Consider the following 15,347-nt stretch of genomic DNA (forward strand, 5'->3'; position numbering starts at 1 on the left):
TAGTAAGTTAGTAGTAAGTCTAACCAAGTATTTGCTATATAAAATCATAAAAATCTATACTTTAGAGGGAAAAAAAAGTCAAGATCAAAGTTGATAAGGATAAGGCAGACAGAAGATTTAAAGGTTCTAAGCCCCTTGTTTGCTTAGGAGAATGGAATATATGCATTAATTTTACAACTGTGTATTTTTCAGTAGTCCTTAACTTGGATGTCATGATCAGCCCAGCCCACCAAGTTAGAGACTTTAGGCTCAACTCCCTTCTCCTTCACTCCCTTCAACCATCGCAGTAGCTCTGAAATCCCTCCCCAGCCCTTCGGTTTTTCCCAGACAGCTCACAGTGGGTTCATTTCTCAGCTCCGTTTTGGTCTGTTGCCTAAGAAGGCTTTGAAGAAAGAAAACGTACTGATTTCATTCTCAACTAAAACTGTAACTTGTGTCCTTCATGTACTTCAAAAATACACGTAACTATTAGGTCAGTTAGCAAATTCAGGGTTAATGAGGAAAAGGAGAGGCCTAGGTCTTTTTTTTTTTTTTTTTTTTAAACTAATTTTTTATTTTTCAAAGCAGAAGCACTATTTTTGTTCAATTATGGTCTAACTTCAAGTGGCACAGCCATGTAATAGAAATTCCACATATTGGTTTGTTGAGAAGATTCTTAGCTTTGTAAAATGCTAGTACATTTTCCGCTGATACTTTCATTAATTTCTATTTGTTGAAGTCAGAAATTTCCTCTGGCCCCATGCATGCATATTTACCTTAAAGTAACTTTAATAATTTAATCATTAATAGGTGCCAAAGTTCTAACAGGGTCTAATATGGTGAATTGTATTGATAATCCATCATGTCTATGTATGTCTTAGTCATTTGCATTTCTTCTATGAATTAATTGTCTGTATCCTTATTTTCTTTCTTGTATTCATTTGAACAGTGGATTCTTGGTTTATAGTTATTAATACTTTGTTATGTGTGTATTTTCTCCCAGGCTGGTTTGCCTTTTAACTGAGTATGGGACCTGTTGTCTGTATTGAAGGCTTTATAAAATGGAATTAGTTGGTCTCTTGGTTGGTTTGGGGGTTTTCTTTGCCTTTGAAGGGCTTCCTGCCTCAAGGTGAAACATTTTTTAAAATGTTGTCTTTTAGTGCTTTTGATCTTTTAAAAAAAAAAATAATAAAGTTTGGAACTTTAATTCACTTAGAGTTTAAGCTGTGTAGTATAGGAATCACCCTTTTTTCCTCACATAACTAGCTGATTCTCTGCCATTACTCTTAGACACTTCCCTTTTGAAACCACACTTAAATGTGCTCTATTTACTTGGGTCTCTTCAGGTTTTTTGTTTTGTTTTTTTTTTTCCTCTAACTGTATTGGTCTTCTTTAGTGGTCACTTACCATTTTAGTCATAATTTTAACTATAAATTCTCCAGGCAGTGATTAAATTTATTAGGAACCAGTCCTTATGGCTTGTCCTAAGAGGCTCTTAAATAGTTGAGTTTATAGATAATCTATATTTTGTTGATGTGAATATTGGATATTTAACCCCTAGCATATGTGGCACAACGTAGGTGATGGATGAATTCAGTCATGATAGGAAATGATTGCATACTCAGTGTGTTGTATGAAAATAGAAGTGTGGGATGGGAGTCGGGTCTTCTTTCACTCGTGCGTTGACCTGCCTAGGATTGTGAAAAGGATCCCAGAGTCAGGGAACATTTTGTAAGCCCTTTGAATGCTGAGGATGGAAGTCCAGAGCTTTCCTAGTCTTAAGCCCATGCATAGATTTTGTTACTGTGGGAGAATGTGTTTGCTCATATTTCTATTATTTCAATAGAGCCAACTGTGAGAGCAGAGCTGATGGAACAGGTGCCTCACATTGCATTGTTTTGTCAAGAAAACCGGCCTTCAATCCCATATGCTTTTTCCAAATACTTACTACCTATTGTGGTTAGATATCTCGCAGATCAGAATAATCAGGTAAGGTGCCATTTATGTGTTCTTAATGGAAATTTGTGTAGTATGACGTATGTAGAATGGCCTACCCTAGGGGGTCTCATTTGAATTTCTTTTCCTCCTCCACTCATCATTCCATTTTTTGAGATGACCGTTTGTCTTAGACAAGAATACATTGAGAGTGTTGCAAATCTAGGGAGTCTCCTTAATGCATTAGAGACAGTGTCATTTGCTGCATTCTCCCGCGGTACCCTCATGGGTGTCCCTCAGAAAGTTTGCTGATTTGTGAGTCACCATTTGTCATATCACAGTCTGCAGGGGTTCTGTGTTTGCAACAGTTGGAGAACATAGCCGTCAGTTTTTATTTGCAACGTTTTGCCACTTACGGATCCCTTTGAAATGAAAAGTTTTCCGTTTTGTGAAAATCAAGTGATAGAGTTTTGTTGTGTCTGTACTTTGTTAACACTGCTGATTTTTTTCATAGGTAAGAAAAACAAGTCAGGCAGCTTTGCTGGCTCTGCTGGAGCAGGAGTTAATTGAGCGATTTGATGTGGAGACCAAAGTGTGCCCTGTCCTCATAGAGCTCACTGCCCCAGATAGCAACGATGATGTGAAAACAGAAGCTGTGGCTGTAAGTAGAAGGCATTTTTTTCTGTTTAGGTAAAAATAAGTCACTATATTGACAAATAATGATGGCTCAAATATTACACTGCATTCTGTGCTATGGAGTTTATACATATTAAGTATCAAAGTAACCACAGATCATTAGAAAGGGCTAGAAAGGGACATAGGCATACAAAAAAGGTCTGTGTTCTTCGGGCCCCATATTATGCTTTGTACCTGTGAATTAGAGGGCTCTATCACTGAGCTCTGAGGAAGCAGATATGCAGCAAGAGAGTAAGAAGTAACTATAAATTCATTATTATGGAAAAATAAGATGGGAGAAATAATCAGTGTAGTTAAAACAAAAACACAGCCCTGTATTGGGTGAAGAAACATTTGTGAAACTCTAGTTGCTGCCATTGAACACTTTCTGAGCACTGTGTAAACACAGAAGAAAAAAAAATCTTACCTCCTGCCCTTGACAGTCTGGTCTTTCAGAAAAGAATAGTCAGGTGAGTAGTTTTATGATATATGTGATACAAATTGTGATTATAAGAAAAATGCACAGATTAAATCATTATGTGCATAACAAAGTCAGGTATAATAAGTCCATCTAAAAATTCAAATCTCTTTGGGTAGTGAGAGTTTACTATTTAAACCTAAAATAATATAATTGCACTTTTGTTGATATAAAAAAAATTATACCAAAATTGTATTGTGTTTCTGGATCATTAGAAGAATGAATTAGGTCATCTCTCTAGTCCCGTTTCCTTTGGAAATTTCTTGATTCCATTATTTTAGACACACTGTATAAGTGAATAATAAATTTAGGCACTTTTCAGTAATACCATTTTAATTGAAATGAAATTTGCATAATAAAAAACTGCCTTTTATTTTTTATTTTTTTATTATTTTTTATTTTTATTTTTTCTTTTAATTTTTTTTTTTTTTTAACGTTTTTATTTTTATTTTGAGACAGAGAGAGACAGAGCATGAACCAGGGAGGGGCAGAGAGAGAGGGAGACACAGAACCGGAAGCAGGCTCCAGGCTCCGGGCCATCAGCCCAGAGCCCGACGCGGGGCTCGAACTCACGGACCGTGAGATCGTGACCTGAGCCGAAGTCAAACACTTAACTAACTGACTGAGCCACCCAGGTGCCCCCAAAAACCGCTTTTTAAAGCACACAGTTAAGTTAGCATTTAGTACATCCACAGTGTTGTACAACCGGCACCTCTGTCAAATCCCAAACATAGGTTTTATTTTGTTTTGTTTTGCGTAATTTCACAAGTTCCTCAGTAAAGGAAATCAGTTTTTGGGGAACTCAGCAGAGTTTAACTTACTCTTTTATTTTTATTGGATTTAACAATAATGAAACATGGTAACTGTAGTAAAAAGACTGTATTTAGCAGTAGTATGAAACCCAGAATTCTTTTACCGGTCGGTTTATTTAGGCATGTTTTGCATTCCCTGGTCCTAATAATTGTTCTCTGTCTTGGGAATAATTCTTTCTGATGAATTTAATTATGCTACATCAGTGATACAGTATAACTTTGGATCTTTAGAATTTGAAAATGCTTAGAAATAGTAGGGAGTCAAAAACAAAACTGGTTTTGGGATTTGGGAGATTTCAGATGTTATCTCCAGTTCTGAGGATGCTGGGATTTTGATGGGGATAGTGTTGAATCTGTAGATCAATTTAGGGATAGTTGCCCACCTAAAAATCCGTGAGCATGTAGGTCTCTCCGTTTATTTAGGTCTTTTATGTATCTCATTAGTGTTCTGTAGTTTTGGGTAAACAGAACGTATGTATTTTGTTGAACTGTGTTTCTTAACATTGTTGTCAGTGATATTGCTGTTAAATGTTTTCAGTTCGTTGCTAATTTATAGAAATACATTTGATTTTTATGTTCTGACATAAGTGCTGTAAACTTCCTAAGTACACTTATTTGTCTGGTGGCCTCTTTGTATATTCCTTGGGGTTTTCTAGCTAGACAGTCCTGCCGTGTGTGAATGGAGTTTTCTTTCTTTGCAATCTCTATTCCATTTACTTCTAATCCTATTTGTATGGCTAGGAGTAGATGTAATAGATAAATAATAATAGGCCATCAGATTTCTTTCTGTACTAACTGGGAGAGTGGGGAAGGGGGATTTATTTAAATAACATTGGGCAGGTTTTCAAACATAGTTCATTCTCACTTTGCCTGGTACTGCGTTAACTGAAACTGTGCGTTGGAACCGTGTCCTTGTCTTCCGTGGAACCAAGGCAGTTCTCTTGTGCACAAGTTTCTGTTAAAACGGTACTTTGCAAGGTAATGACTGCCTCCAAATAAGTCTTAGCAGCACAAATATACTAAATCCACATTCTTCTTATGGATAATCTTTCCCGTTGAACAGTTACCACTCATTTTCTTACTGGGAAAATGTAGAGGATTCTGCTTTTAAATTATCAGGCAAAATGATTAATAAGATTGAAACTATAGATGAAAATGAAATTTTTCAGATTCTCTCTGGGTTTACTGTGCATTTAGTAATTATTGATTGATTTTATTGGTAGTAGTATCTATTTTTCTGTCTTCAACTTGGATAAATAAGATGAATGTTTTTTGTGATGTTTGCGGTGTGATGCCATATCCTATTTTATATTTCCTGAAGTATATACTTTTAACAAGTTAGCAAACTTAACTGGAAAAGTCTTAACTTGAAGATATTTTCAGTGTGCTTTTGTTCTTATTCATTTTAGATAATGTGCAAAATGGCTCCCATGGTTGGGAAGGACATTACAGAGCGTCTTATCCTCCCTAGGTTTTGTGAGATGTGCTGTGATTGCAGAATGTTTCATGTTCGAAAGGTATTTTTTAGGCATTTTGTTTGTTTAAGAACATGTGGTTTTAGTGGTTACTGTATTGATATGTGAAACGTAAAAGATTATTTTTAAAGCAGTGTATTTGTAATATTTTGAAATGTCAGTGATGCTTTTGTTGGCAGGTCTGTGCTGCCAATTTTGGAGATATTTGCAGCGTGGTTGGCCAGCAAGCTACTGAGGAGATGTTGGTAAGTATTGCAGAAATAAAGAGGTAAATAAAGGAGCAAGCAATACGGTACAGAGTCACACGTGAATTTGCAGTGCATACATTCACCCCACATTTTATGAACACAATTCCGTGAACGTAAACCAGAAAGATAATATGACCTTGAGAGTTTAAATTTCTGTAATCTGGGCCCTTGAATTGCGTTTAGATGATGGTTTGTTAAAACCGAATGTACGTGATGCGTAAGAACCATTGATTTGTTTTTACCTCTCCCATTTTCTATTAAACAAATCAGTTCTTTCTTTATTCAAACAAGTCCGTAATTTGACTGCAACTCTCAAGTATTTCAGTGACAAATTAAACCTACAGCTTGTTATTTTTAAATGGTGAGTACATGGGATATACATGCTTAAAGTAGAAGTTAACGTACTTGAAGAGCTTCTGAAGCCATCTGTTAGGCAAAACAGTTTAGGTACAAGCTTTTGAATAACATTTAACCTTTATTTGTTGGGTTTGCCCTTGCATAGTCAACATTGTTGTGAATTAGGTGTGATTTATTTAAAATTACTGAGTGTTAATGCTACATGGTTTTTCTAAATTGTTACAGGAAAATCTAATATTTTAAAAACAGAAAATGAAATAAAAGTAACCACTGAAACCTGGTTTGTCTGCCTAACAAAACCCTATCCTTGCATAGCTGCCCAGGTTTTTCCAGCTTTGTTCTGACAACGTGTGGGGAGTCCGGAAGGCTTGTGCTGAATGCTTCATGGCGGTTTCCTGCGCAACATGTCAAGAGATCCGGCGGACTAAATTGTCAGCACTGTTTATTAATTTGATCAGTGATCCTTCACGTTGGGTAGGGCTTTGTCTAATTATCATTTTTGGAAAATAATACATTTTACATAAAACATGGTTTTGATTTCATAATTTAAGAAACAATTTATTCAGAGTATGTTATTGTTAATACTTTTAGGAATAGGCAATAAGTAAACTACCGTATTACTTTTGTTTATTAAACTGGGCAGAACTTCGGTACAGATGTAAATCATGTTCATTCTATTGATATGTTGTGGTATATTGATTTTCAGATGTTAACTGACTTTTAGTAAGTCTTACCTGGTCATAGTGTAATAATTCTTGCTGTGTTGCTGGATTCAGTTTGCCACTATTTTGTTAGGGGTTTTCATAGTTTTGTAAAAGATAATGGTCTGTAGCTTCCTTGTGATGGCTTTTTGTTTGTTTTCTTTTGTTTGTTTTGTTAACACAGTAATGCCTCATAGAACAAGTTTAGGAAGTACTCCCTCCTCTTCTATGTTTTGGGAGAATTTTCGAAGAATTGGTGTTCTCTTTTAAATGTTGAGTAGAAATAAGTAATGTGATCTCAGTTTTAACTTTTCTTTGTGTGCGGTTTTTTTGTTTTGTTTTGATTTTGGGGTTGTTTTTTTTTACTACTCGCTTGTTACAGGGCTATTAAGTTTATTTTCACTTGTTAAAGAGTTACTCAGATGATTTCTTCTTGGGTCAGAGTTGATAGTTTGTCTAGGAATTCGTCTGTTTCACGTAAGTGCTCTAATTTGCTGGTATATGATCCATAGTACTTACTTCATAATCTTTGCATTTCTCTAACATTAGTAGTAATATCCCTTCTTTTTGACTCTAGTAATTTGAGTCCTGTCTCTTTGTTTCTGCTAAAGGTTTTTCTGTTTTCTTCAGCCTTTTACAACTTTGGCTTCACTGATTTTCTCTAAATTTCTGTCCTCTATTTCATTAACTTCCACTCTAATCTTTATTATGCCCTCTCTTCTGCTTGCTTTTGCTCTTCTTTTTCCAGTGTCTTGAGGTAGAAGATTAAGTTACCAATTTGAGATCATTCTTTTTTCTTTGAATTACCATCCAGGGTAACTGGCTTTCAACCTGAAGAGCTTCCTTTCATATTTACCGTAATGTAAATATGGTAGCAGTAAATTCTCAATTTCTGTTCATTCGGGAATATCTTTATTTTGCCTTCGTTTTTGAAAGATAGCTTTGTTGGGTATAGGATTCTTGGCTAACGGGGTTTTTCTTTGAGCACGTTGAATGTGTTGTCCCCACTGCCTTCTGGTCTGTCTCTCCTGTTTTTGCCAGGAAATTAGTGTTTATTGGGGTTCCCTTGTAAATGATATGTCACTTTCCTTTTGCTGCTTTCAAGATTTTCTTCTTGCTTTTGACTCCTGGCATTTTTACTGCAATGTATTTATAGATCTCCATTGGCTCATCCTACTTTGTTGAGCTTCTTTGATGTGTATGTTACTGATTTTTAATAAATTTGGGATGTTTTAAGCCATCATTTCTCCAAATACTGTCTTTTCCGACTCTTCTGGTATTCCTATTGTACATATGTTGGTACACTTTATGTCCCACATTTTCTGAGATTCTGTTCATTTTTCCTCATTTTCTTCTTTCTGTTCTTCATCTTGCCTAATCTATAATGATGTACCTTGTGTTCACTAGTTCTTTTTTTCTACCAGTTAAGATCTATTTAAGTTTATGTGGTGTTTTTATTTCAGTTGTTGTACTTTTCAACTCTAGAATTTCCATCTGATTCTCTTCATGAACCTGCATTTGATAGGACACTGTCCTCATACCTTGCTTTACTTCCTTAATCCTGCTTTCATTCTGTTCTGTCAATAATTTATAATGGTCACTTAGAAGTTTTTTTCTAAGTCCAACATCTTACTGTTCCCACACATAATTTCTGTTCCCTAACTTTTCCCCCAGTGTATGGATCATACTTTTTTGTTCCTTTTCATGCCTTTTATTTCTTTATTTTTGAAACTGGTCATTTTAGGTAACACAGCAAATTTGGGGACTGGTACCCCTCTCTGGGGCTTGTTATGATGACCTACTTATCTGCTTAGTGATCGGCAGGAATGCTTTAGTGGACTCTTATTCCCCCCCCCCCCCCCCCCAAGGAGGCGCAGCCCTGGGCATGCCCACAGCCACCCTGGGATGACCGCATTTTGGTGGGAGTGGGAGTGGTGGCTGCCTCGGGGTGGGCAACCAGAGGTACTCTTGGCTCCTCTATCCTGGAGGAGGGGCCTCATAAACTGGGGCAGGGGCCGTATTCGGAGTATTCTCATGGCCCAGTGTTCTGAGCCAGATCCAAGGTAGAGCTTCCATTCTACCCATAGGCGTTGTTCAGAAGAAGGGAGCCCCTGCACCCACTGTACTTGTCCAGGACCTGGCCTCAGCATCAGGTAGCTGGGGCAGGAGGAGAAACCTCAAAATCCCTCTGGCTAGAAGCTAGAAGAGAGGGGGCCCAGTGTTGCTGGCTGCCACAGTTTGGAGTAGTGGTTTACCTCCCTGGTTTAAATACCACAGACTCTCAGGTTTTTTTTTGTTTTTGTTTTCGTTTTTGTTTTTTTACTGAATATTTACAGATTTTTTTGAGTAGATATTCCTTGTTTTGTTGTTTGCCTGCCCCTAGGACTATGTCCTGGGGTGTTAAATTGTGGGTTTTTGGAGGTCTTTTTTTCCCCCCCGATTTCAACCATTTCACTGGTCAGTGGCTCTCCTATGTTGTCACACCTGAAATAGATCTCAGGACCTTTCCATATACAAATAGACTCTACATAAAGGGAAAGACTGTTAAGCCTTAGTACTATTTTAATGTTTTTTAAAAAATGTCTTACATGAGCTGGATAGAAAAGATTATATAGCTTATTTGAAGTTTTTATTTTGAAACTTTATTTTATCATTGTTTGCACATGCAGTATTTCCTGGTAATTTGGGAATGTGTTTATATTAAAATGAAGGATTCCTTAAATCTGTCATTTGAGGTATATGTAAATCCTAGGCCTATTTGGGACAAGCTCAGAGTTTTAACAGTATCCAGAATAGACTACACTCATGCAAAAATAGTCTTAAAAGTTACCTTTTATGTTTTTATGGAAGCAACATTTACCATATAAAGGGGAAAAAATCTGTAAGTTCACACATACGCTGCTTTTTGCTATCTTTTTTTTTCTTTTTTCTTTTTTTTAATGTTTTATTTATTTTTTGAGAGGGAGACAGATTGCAGGCTGGGGAGGGCAGAGAGAGAGAGAGGGAGACACAGAGTCCGAAGCAAGCTCTAGGCTCTGAGCTGTCAGCACAGAGCCCGATGCGGGGCTCAAACTCACAAACTGTGAGATCATGACCTGAGCTGAAGTCTGATGTTTAACTGACTGAGCCACCCAGGTGCCCCACATAATCCTCATTTTAAACCATGGAAAAAGTATTGGTATTGATATGCCTCAGGGGCAGGATCTTAGAGAAATTGGTTTGTGGTTTTTCTCCCCTCAGAGTGACCTCTGTCAGACTGTGTCCATCCTTCTGCTTCCTCTCATGAATCCTCTCTTCCCCCAATTTTTTTTTGTGATCTTGATTGCAAAAATAATACAGAAATACAATATAAGATAAATAAAATTCTATAACCTTTTTTCAGTTTTCCTACTTGAGACATTCATGGATAACAGTAGTATGTGTACCCAGTTTTTTGTGAAATAGTATTCTATTTCTGATTAAGTCTGTAGTTTTGGCACATCTGTCTTGTTTCCTTATAGTGAGCAAATTACAGTCTTTCCTACCAGAAAACATGAAATGGATTATCACATTTTTTTACTTTATTGCCCTGTATTTTCTGTTTGGCAATCTTGGTTTCCTTGAGAACACTGCAGTACCTCCTTTAGTCCCATGCAAATGCTCTATGGGCTCTCATATTCATATTCTAACGATTGGAATATTCAAGCCAGATTTTAAAGTTGAAAGTAAAAAAACAGAATAGTTTATAAAGAATCTTAAATCCTAGCTGAAGAACGATTTATAGTTCTGAATCTGGGAGAGTTTTTTAGAATACCTTACTCCTGTCTTAACCATACTTCAGTATATGGCCAGTAGATTGTTAATAATCCCTTATTTTTACCTCCTCTTTTTCTTCCTAGGTTCGCCAAGCAGCTTTTCAGTCTTTGGGACCTTTCATATCTACTTTTGCTAATCCGTCTAGCTCAGGCCAGTATTTTAAAGAAGAAAGCAAAAGCTCAGAAGATACATCAGTAGAAGACAAAAATAGGTATGATTTCTTCAAACTTTACTTTCCAGGTTTATTGCCTGTGAACAGATTTTCATTTCCTCTGTTTCATAATAAATGTTCTTTTTGGAGCCTTTGCTACTTGTCTCGATTGTAAAAATGGGTAAATATTTTTGAAGAGCTGTATTGTAAATACATTTGTTAAATGCCTCTGGTGATTTGTGTCTTAAATGAGAAGATGAAGATGCATGTAGCAGTGAGCTTGACCCTGGCCGTGGAGAGAAGTGTAAATGAGAGATATGATAGCTTTTTAATCAGTAAGTTTATTTAACAGGTTAGTTACCTAGTAAGCCATCTGTTGACATTTAGAATAGACGGAGTAATGATTGTACAACCTAAAGAGTAGTTTTTTAAGGGATAGAACCTAATTTGGGAATATGTTTTAGTATATAGTCCATTTCTTACTATTATTTTTCCTTTCAGTCAGTTAATTTAATTGTGGATCTTGAACTCTGCAGAATGATGATTATCTCTCATGGAGGGGAAAAGCATTGTAATGATTAGCACCAAATTAATGTGCTTATTAACTAGAATATCAACTGTAAATGTAATAGGGCAGCTAAGTTTTAAAATACAAAGGACAACTCTGATTTTTTATTTTTAAACCTTTTTTACATTAAGACATTCTGAGTTTTAGTTTTTAAAATTTATTATATACTTAGGGGAAAAAATTCAAGCCTAACTTGGTGCATGGGAAATATGCACTTCACAGGTGTGCACTTGAAATAATTGAGAACCTGGTTTTGAAACAGTCCCTACTATAATGCTTAAGTTGCCATAGTGTCTTGTCCCTCCCTTGTCATGATGCTAATGGACATTTTCTTCTGTAGGTCTTGATACTGTGATATTTGCTTTCTTGGTGTTTTGATTTGGCAGTTCTTCCTTTCTTCTCTGCTGCCTTGTTTTACCTTTTTGCCCGTTCTCCTACTGTCCTGCTGAATAGCCAAACAAACCTGAGGTACTGTTTTTTGTAAAGGAAGAAAATCACTCTAAACCTGTCTTCCTAGCGAGCAAATTCTGTCAGTTCTTTTGAAAAACAGCTGCTGCAAGGAGTTTGACAAAAATGATGATGGGGGCGGGGGGGGAAATGTTATCTGTTTTTCATTTTTAAAGTCAGTGTTCACTGCCTTGTTCACTACCTAATTGTACAAAGACTATTACATAAGTTTTATTTATTTTTAAATCTGGAGAGAGTTTAGTAAGTGAAAATACGAATTTACAGAGAATTGTATAGGTCAGGGGTCAGCAACCTTTTTCCCAAGGCTAAATAAATATTTTCAATGTCTGCCACGACCACTCAGCTCTGCCCTTGCAGCATGAAAGCAGCCATAGACCGTGCATAAATAGATGGGCGTGGCTGTGTTCCAGTAAAACTTTACTGACCAAAATAGTTGGTGTGGCTGTCATGGCCAGTAGTTGTACTGACTGTTGGTGTAGAACATTATTGGAAGAGCTGTGTGAAGGTAGCTATCTTTTACCTGCAAACCTTAATTAATTCCTCTTCCATTGTAATGAAGCATGTCTTAATGTCAAGTCAGTACTATTTGTAGCATTGGGTTTTCACTATATTGTTAGACTTGATTGAATCGTGTTAACGGTATAGGGGAGGGAAGAGAATTTGCGGCCAAGGAGGGAGTTGTACTATAAAAGTTTTTGTGTAGTTTTACTTCCTGACTTCAAAAAAAGTAGTCCCCTGTATTACTCATGTCAGAACCATTAGTTTGTTTACCCTCTCTTAATTCTATACTGGCTTTGGTTTTAAGCTGTCGTAAAACTTGTTTTGTTATTTAGGATTGATTGGTTGATTATGCAGAAATTAATTGAGCACCTACTATGAACCAGCTCCTGTAGATAGAAATCAGGAACTTGGTTCCTGTTCTCAGGGTCCTCTCAGTTTTCCTGGAATTCAGGTCTTACAAAGTAAGCAAGTTTTTGACAGCCTGTTTCCACTACTATTTATTTATTATATAGTTTAATCTGATTCTGGAAACATTCAATATCACTTAATACTTTGAAGCATTAGTGGATTTTAAACCTCTGACTTTATATACCAGATTTATCTTTCACTCATCCTAGATCGGGCTATTAATGCTTTGAAGGTATTAATAAAGGCTGCTTCCAGAAGCAGAGTTAAACGTTTAAATTTGCATTTTTAAATTATGTAAAATAAGCATTCTCTTCTTAGTCAAATCAAGTGTTATATTATTCTCTGAATACACTATGTCCTTTTGATTCTCCCTGCTTTCTGTTCGAGAGCTGTTCTGTTCCACCCATATCTCATGTAACAAAGTGAATGTCAGCATGCTTGCTGTCTCTGGACTCACTACCTCCACAAATCTTTTCCTGAGTTTTTGGGAAATTCAGAGCTTTTGCATCTTGGCTGACACTAGCAGTGGAATGAGAATTCTAATTTCTGATCCATAGCTTTTCAGTTGTGCATTTGCAGATATCACCTAGTAGACTACAAGTCCATCTGCTCTGGCAATCTAGTTTTTTATTTTCATGTAAAAGAACACTTTCACTGAGCCTAGCACATGGTTGGCACATAATAAACCCTGAGTGAATTGTAAGGAAATAATTTATTTAAAAAATGTATTTTAATGCTTATTGGTTTTTGAACGAGAGATAGCGTGAGTCGGGGAGGGGCAGAGAGAGGGACAGAGGATCCAAAGTGGGCTCTGTGCTGACAACAGCGAGCCCCGCAAGCCGTGAGATATGACCTGAGCCGAAGTCAGACGCTTAACCAACTGAGCCACCCAGGCGCTCTGGAAATAATTTAATCTCAGAAGCTTTACATAGCTATGCCACTTATGCCAGTTTTTGTCACTTTAGCCTAATGCCAGCTGCGTGAAAGTGAGATTGCTGTTGGTACAAATTTATTTCACTAATGCGAAAACTCCATTTATTTATTTCACAGTACTAGAAAGAGGTTTATGTTCTTTTCTTTCATGTCAGGATACAGAACTTCTTTAACCAGATGTCCCACAGGTCATTTTCTCCTTGAAATACAATGTACTTATTCTTGTAGACCTGGAGTCTCTAATAGGAAACTTAGGTAGACGCTAAAGGAAAATTAAGATTCTGTTACAGAAATTTCTGGCTTACCCTCTTGTGCTCTTATTACCTACATCTCTTAGGAGATAGGATAATTATCTCATTTTGCAGAATCAGAGGTCTCCCCAGGTTTCAAAACAATGTGTGCTTGTATGATAGCATTTGGAAATCTGACAACTAAGAACATCAGAATTTTGGTATTTAGCAGCTTGATCTTGCATTGACTGTTAACCTAGCTCCAGGAAAATTCAGTGTTTAGATAATTTATATTTTTGACAGTTTGAAGCAACTGTTATCCATACATGTCATTCTTCCCAGAATTTAATCGTAGGAAGAATTTTTTTGTCTCTTTAAAACCATCCTAGGAGTTTTTTGTTTGTTTTGTTTTTTTAATGTTTATTTATTTTTGGGAGAGCACAAGCAGATGAGGGGCAGAGAGAGGGGGACAGAGGATCCAGAATGGGCCCTGTGCTGACAGGCTGACAGCAGCGAGCCCGATGTGGGGCTCAAACTCACAGACCGCGAGATCGTGACCTGAGCCGAAGTAGGGTGCTCAACTGACTGAGCAACCTCTGTACCCCCTTACTAGGAGTTTTAAATACAGACTAGTATGGTAACATCAGGCAAATAGAATGACTTGGCCATTCTTCTTCTTCATTTTGGCTAAGAATATTAAAATTTAATCTTTTTTATGTTTTTATTTTATTTTTAAGAGAGAGAGAATGTGAGTGGGGCCTGGGGGCAGAGAGAGGGAGACACAGAATCCAAAGCAGGCTCCAGGCTCTGAGCTGTCAGCACAGAGCCTGACATGGGGCTCGAACTCACGGACTGTGAGATCATGACCTGAGCTGAAGTCGGAAGCTCAACTGACTGAGCCACCCAGGCCCCCCTAAAATTTAATCTTAATGCCACGGTAAGAGCAGTAATCAAGGAACTTCATGCCCGTGGAATAGTTTTACATCACTGAATGACTTTTTTTTTTTAAATGAGTTTATTTATTCATTTTTAAGTAGGCTCTATGCCCAACGTGGGGCTCAAATTCACAACCCCAAGATCAAGAGTTATATGCTGCACCAACTGAGACAGCCAGGTGCCCCTGAATGGGCTTTTAATTGTATTCTTTTTGTGTATTTTAAATGCAGGTGTTTTTAATTTATCAGATAGCAGATGAAGTCTTACAAGTTTTAACCCCTTTAGTCCACACTCCCACCAAGCAATGTCTTGTTACTGTAATTATTAAAAATTTAATTTTCATATCAAAAAATAGCAAAAATAGCATAGAGAATCCCATATACCTTCAGATCCTCCAAGTGGGAATATTTTACTATATTTGCTTCACTGTTTTTCTTGAGTTCTTTGAAAATGTTTTAGACATGATACTCTTTTTACCTCTCTTAAATATTTCAGCATGTGTTTACTCAAAATGCAGACATGACTACAAAACCACAGTCCAGTTACCAAAATTAAGAAGTTAACATCCATGCAGTAATCTAGAGACTCCATTCAAATTTCACCAATTATCCCATTAAAATTCTTTAAACAAAAGTAAAACGATGTCTTCCAGTAAGGAGCACATGATTGGAAAATACTCATGTAGAAGAAATTTATT

The 15,347-nt window shown here is 36.8% G+C and overlaps 1 protein-coding gene across 5 annotated transcripts in view; it reads left to right on the top strand.

Annotated features, from left to right (window-relative positions):
- Window positions 1–15,347, top strand: part of PPP4R1 (protein phosphatase 4 regulatory subunit 1) — a 63,651-nt gene that overhangs the window by 23,899 nt on the left and 24,405 nt on the right. For all 5 annotated transcript variants that reach the window (XM_060613249.3, XM_060613251.3, XM_060613248.3 and 2 more), the window contains 6 exons: window positions 1,826–1,968; window positions 2,429–2,575; window positions 5,289–5,396; window positions 5,534–5,599; window positions 6,275–6,433; window positions 10,539–10,666. In XM_060613249.3, coding sequence (XP_060469232.1) covers window positions 1,826–1,968; window positions 2,429–2,575; window positions 5,289–5,396; window positions 5,534–5,599; window positions 6,275–6,433; window positions 10,539–10,666 — 751 coding nt within the window. The remainder of the gene's footprint in view (window positions 1–1,825; window positions 1,969–2,428; window positions 2,576–5,288; window positions 5,397–5,533; window positions 5,600–6,274; window positions 6,434–10,538; window positions 10,667–15,347) is intronic.

Source organism: Panthera onca, chromosome D3 (assembly GCF_046562875.1).
Source record: "Panthera onca isolate mPanOnc1 chromosome D3, mPanOnc1 haplotype 2, whole genome shotgun sequence".
NCBI classification, from domain to species: Eukaryota; Metazoa; Chordata; class Mammalia; order Carnivora; family Felidae; genus Panthera; species Panthera onca.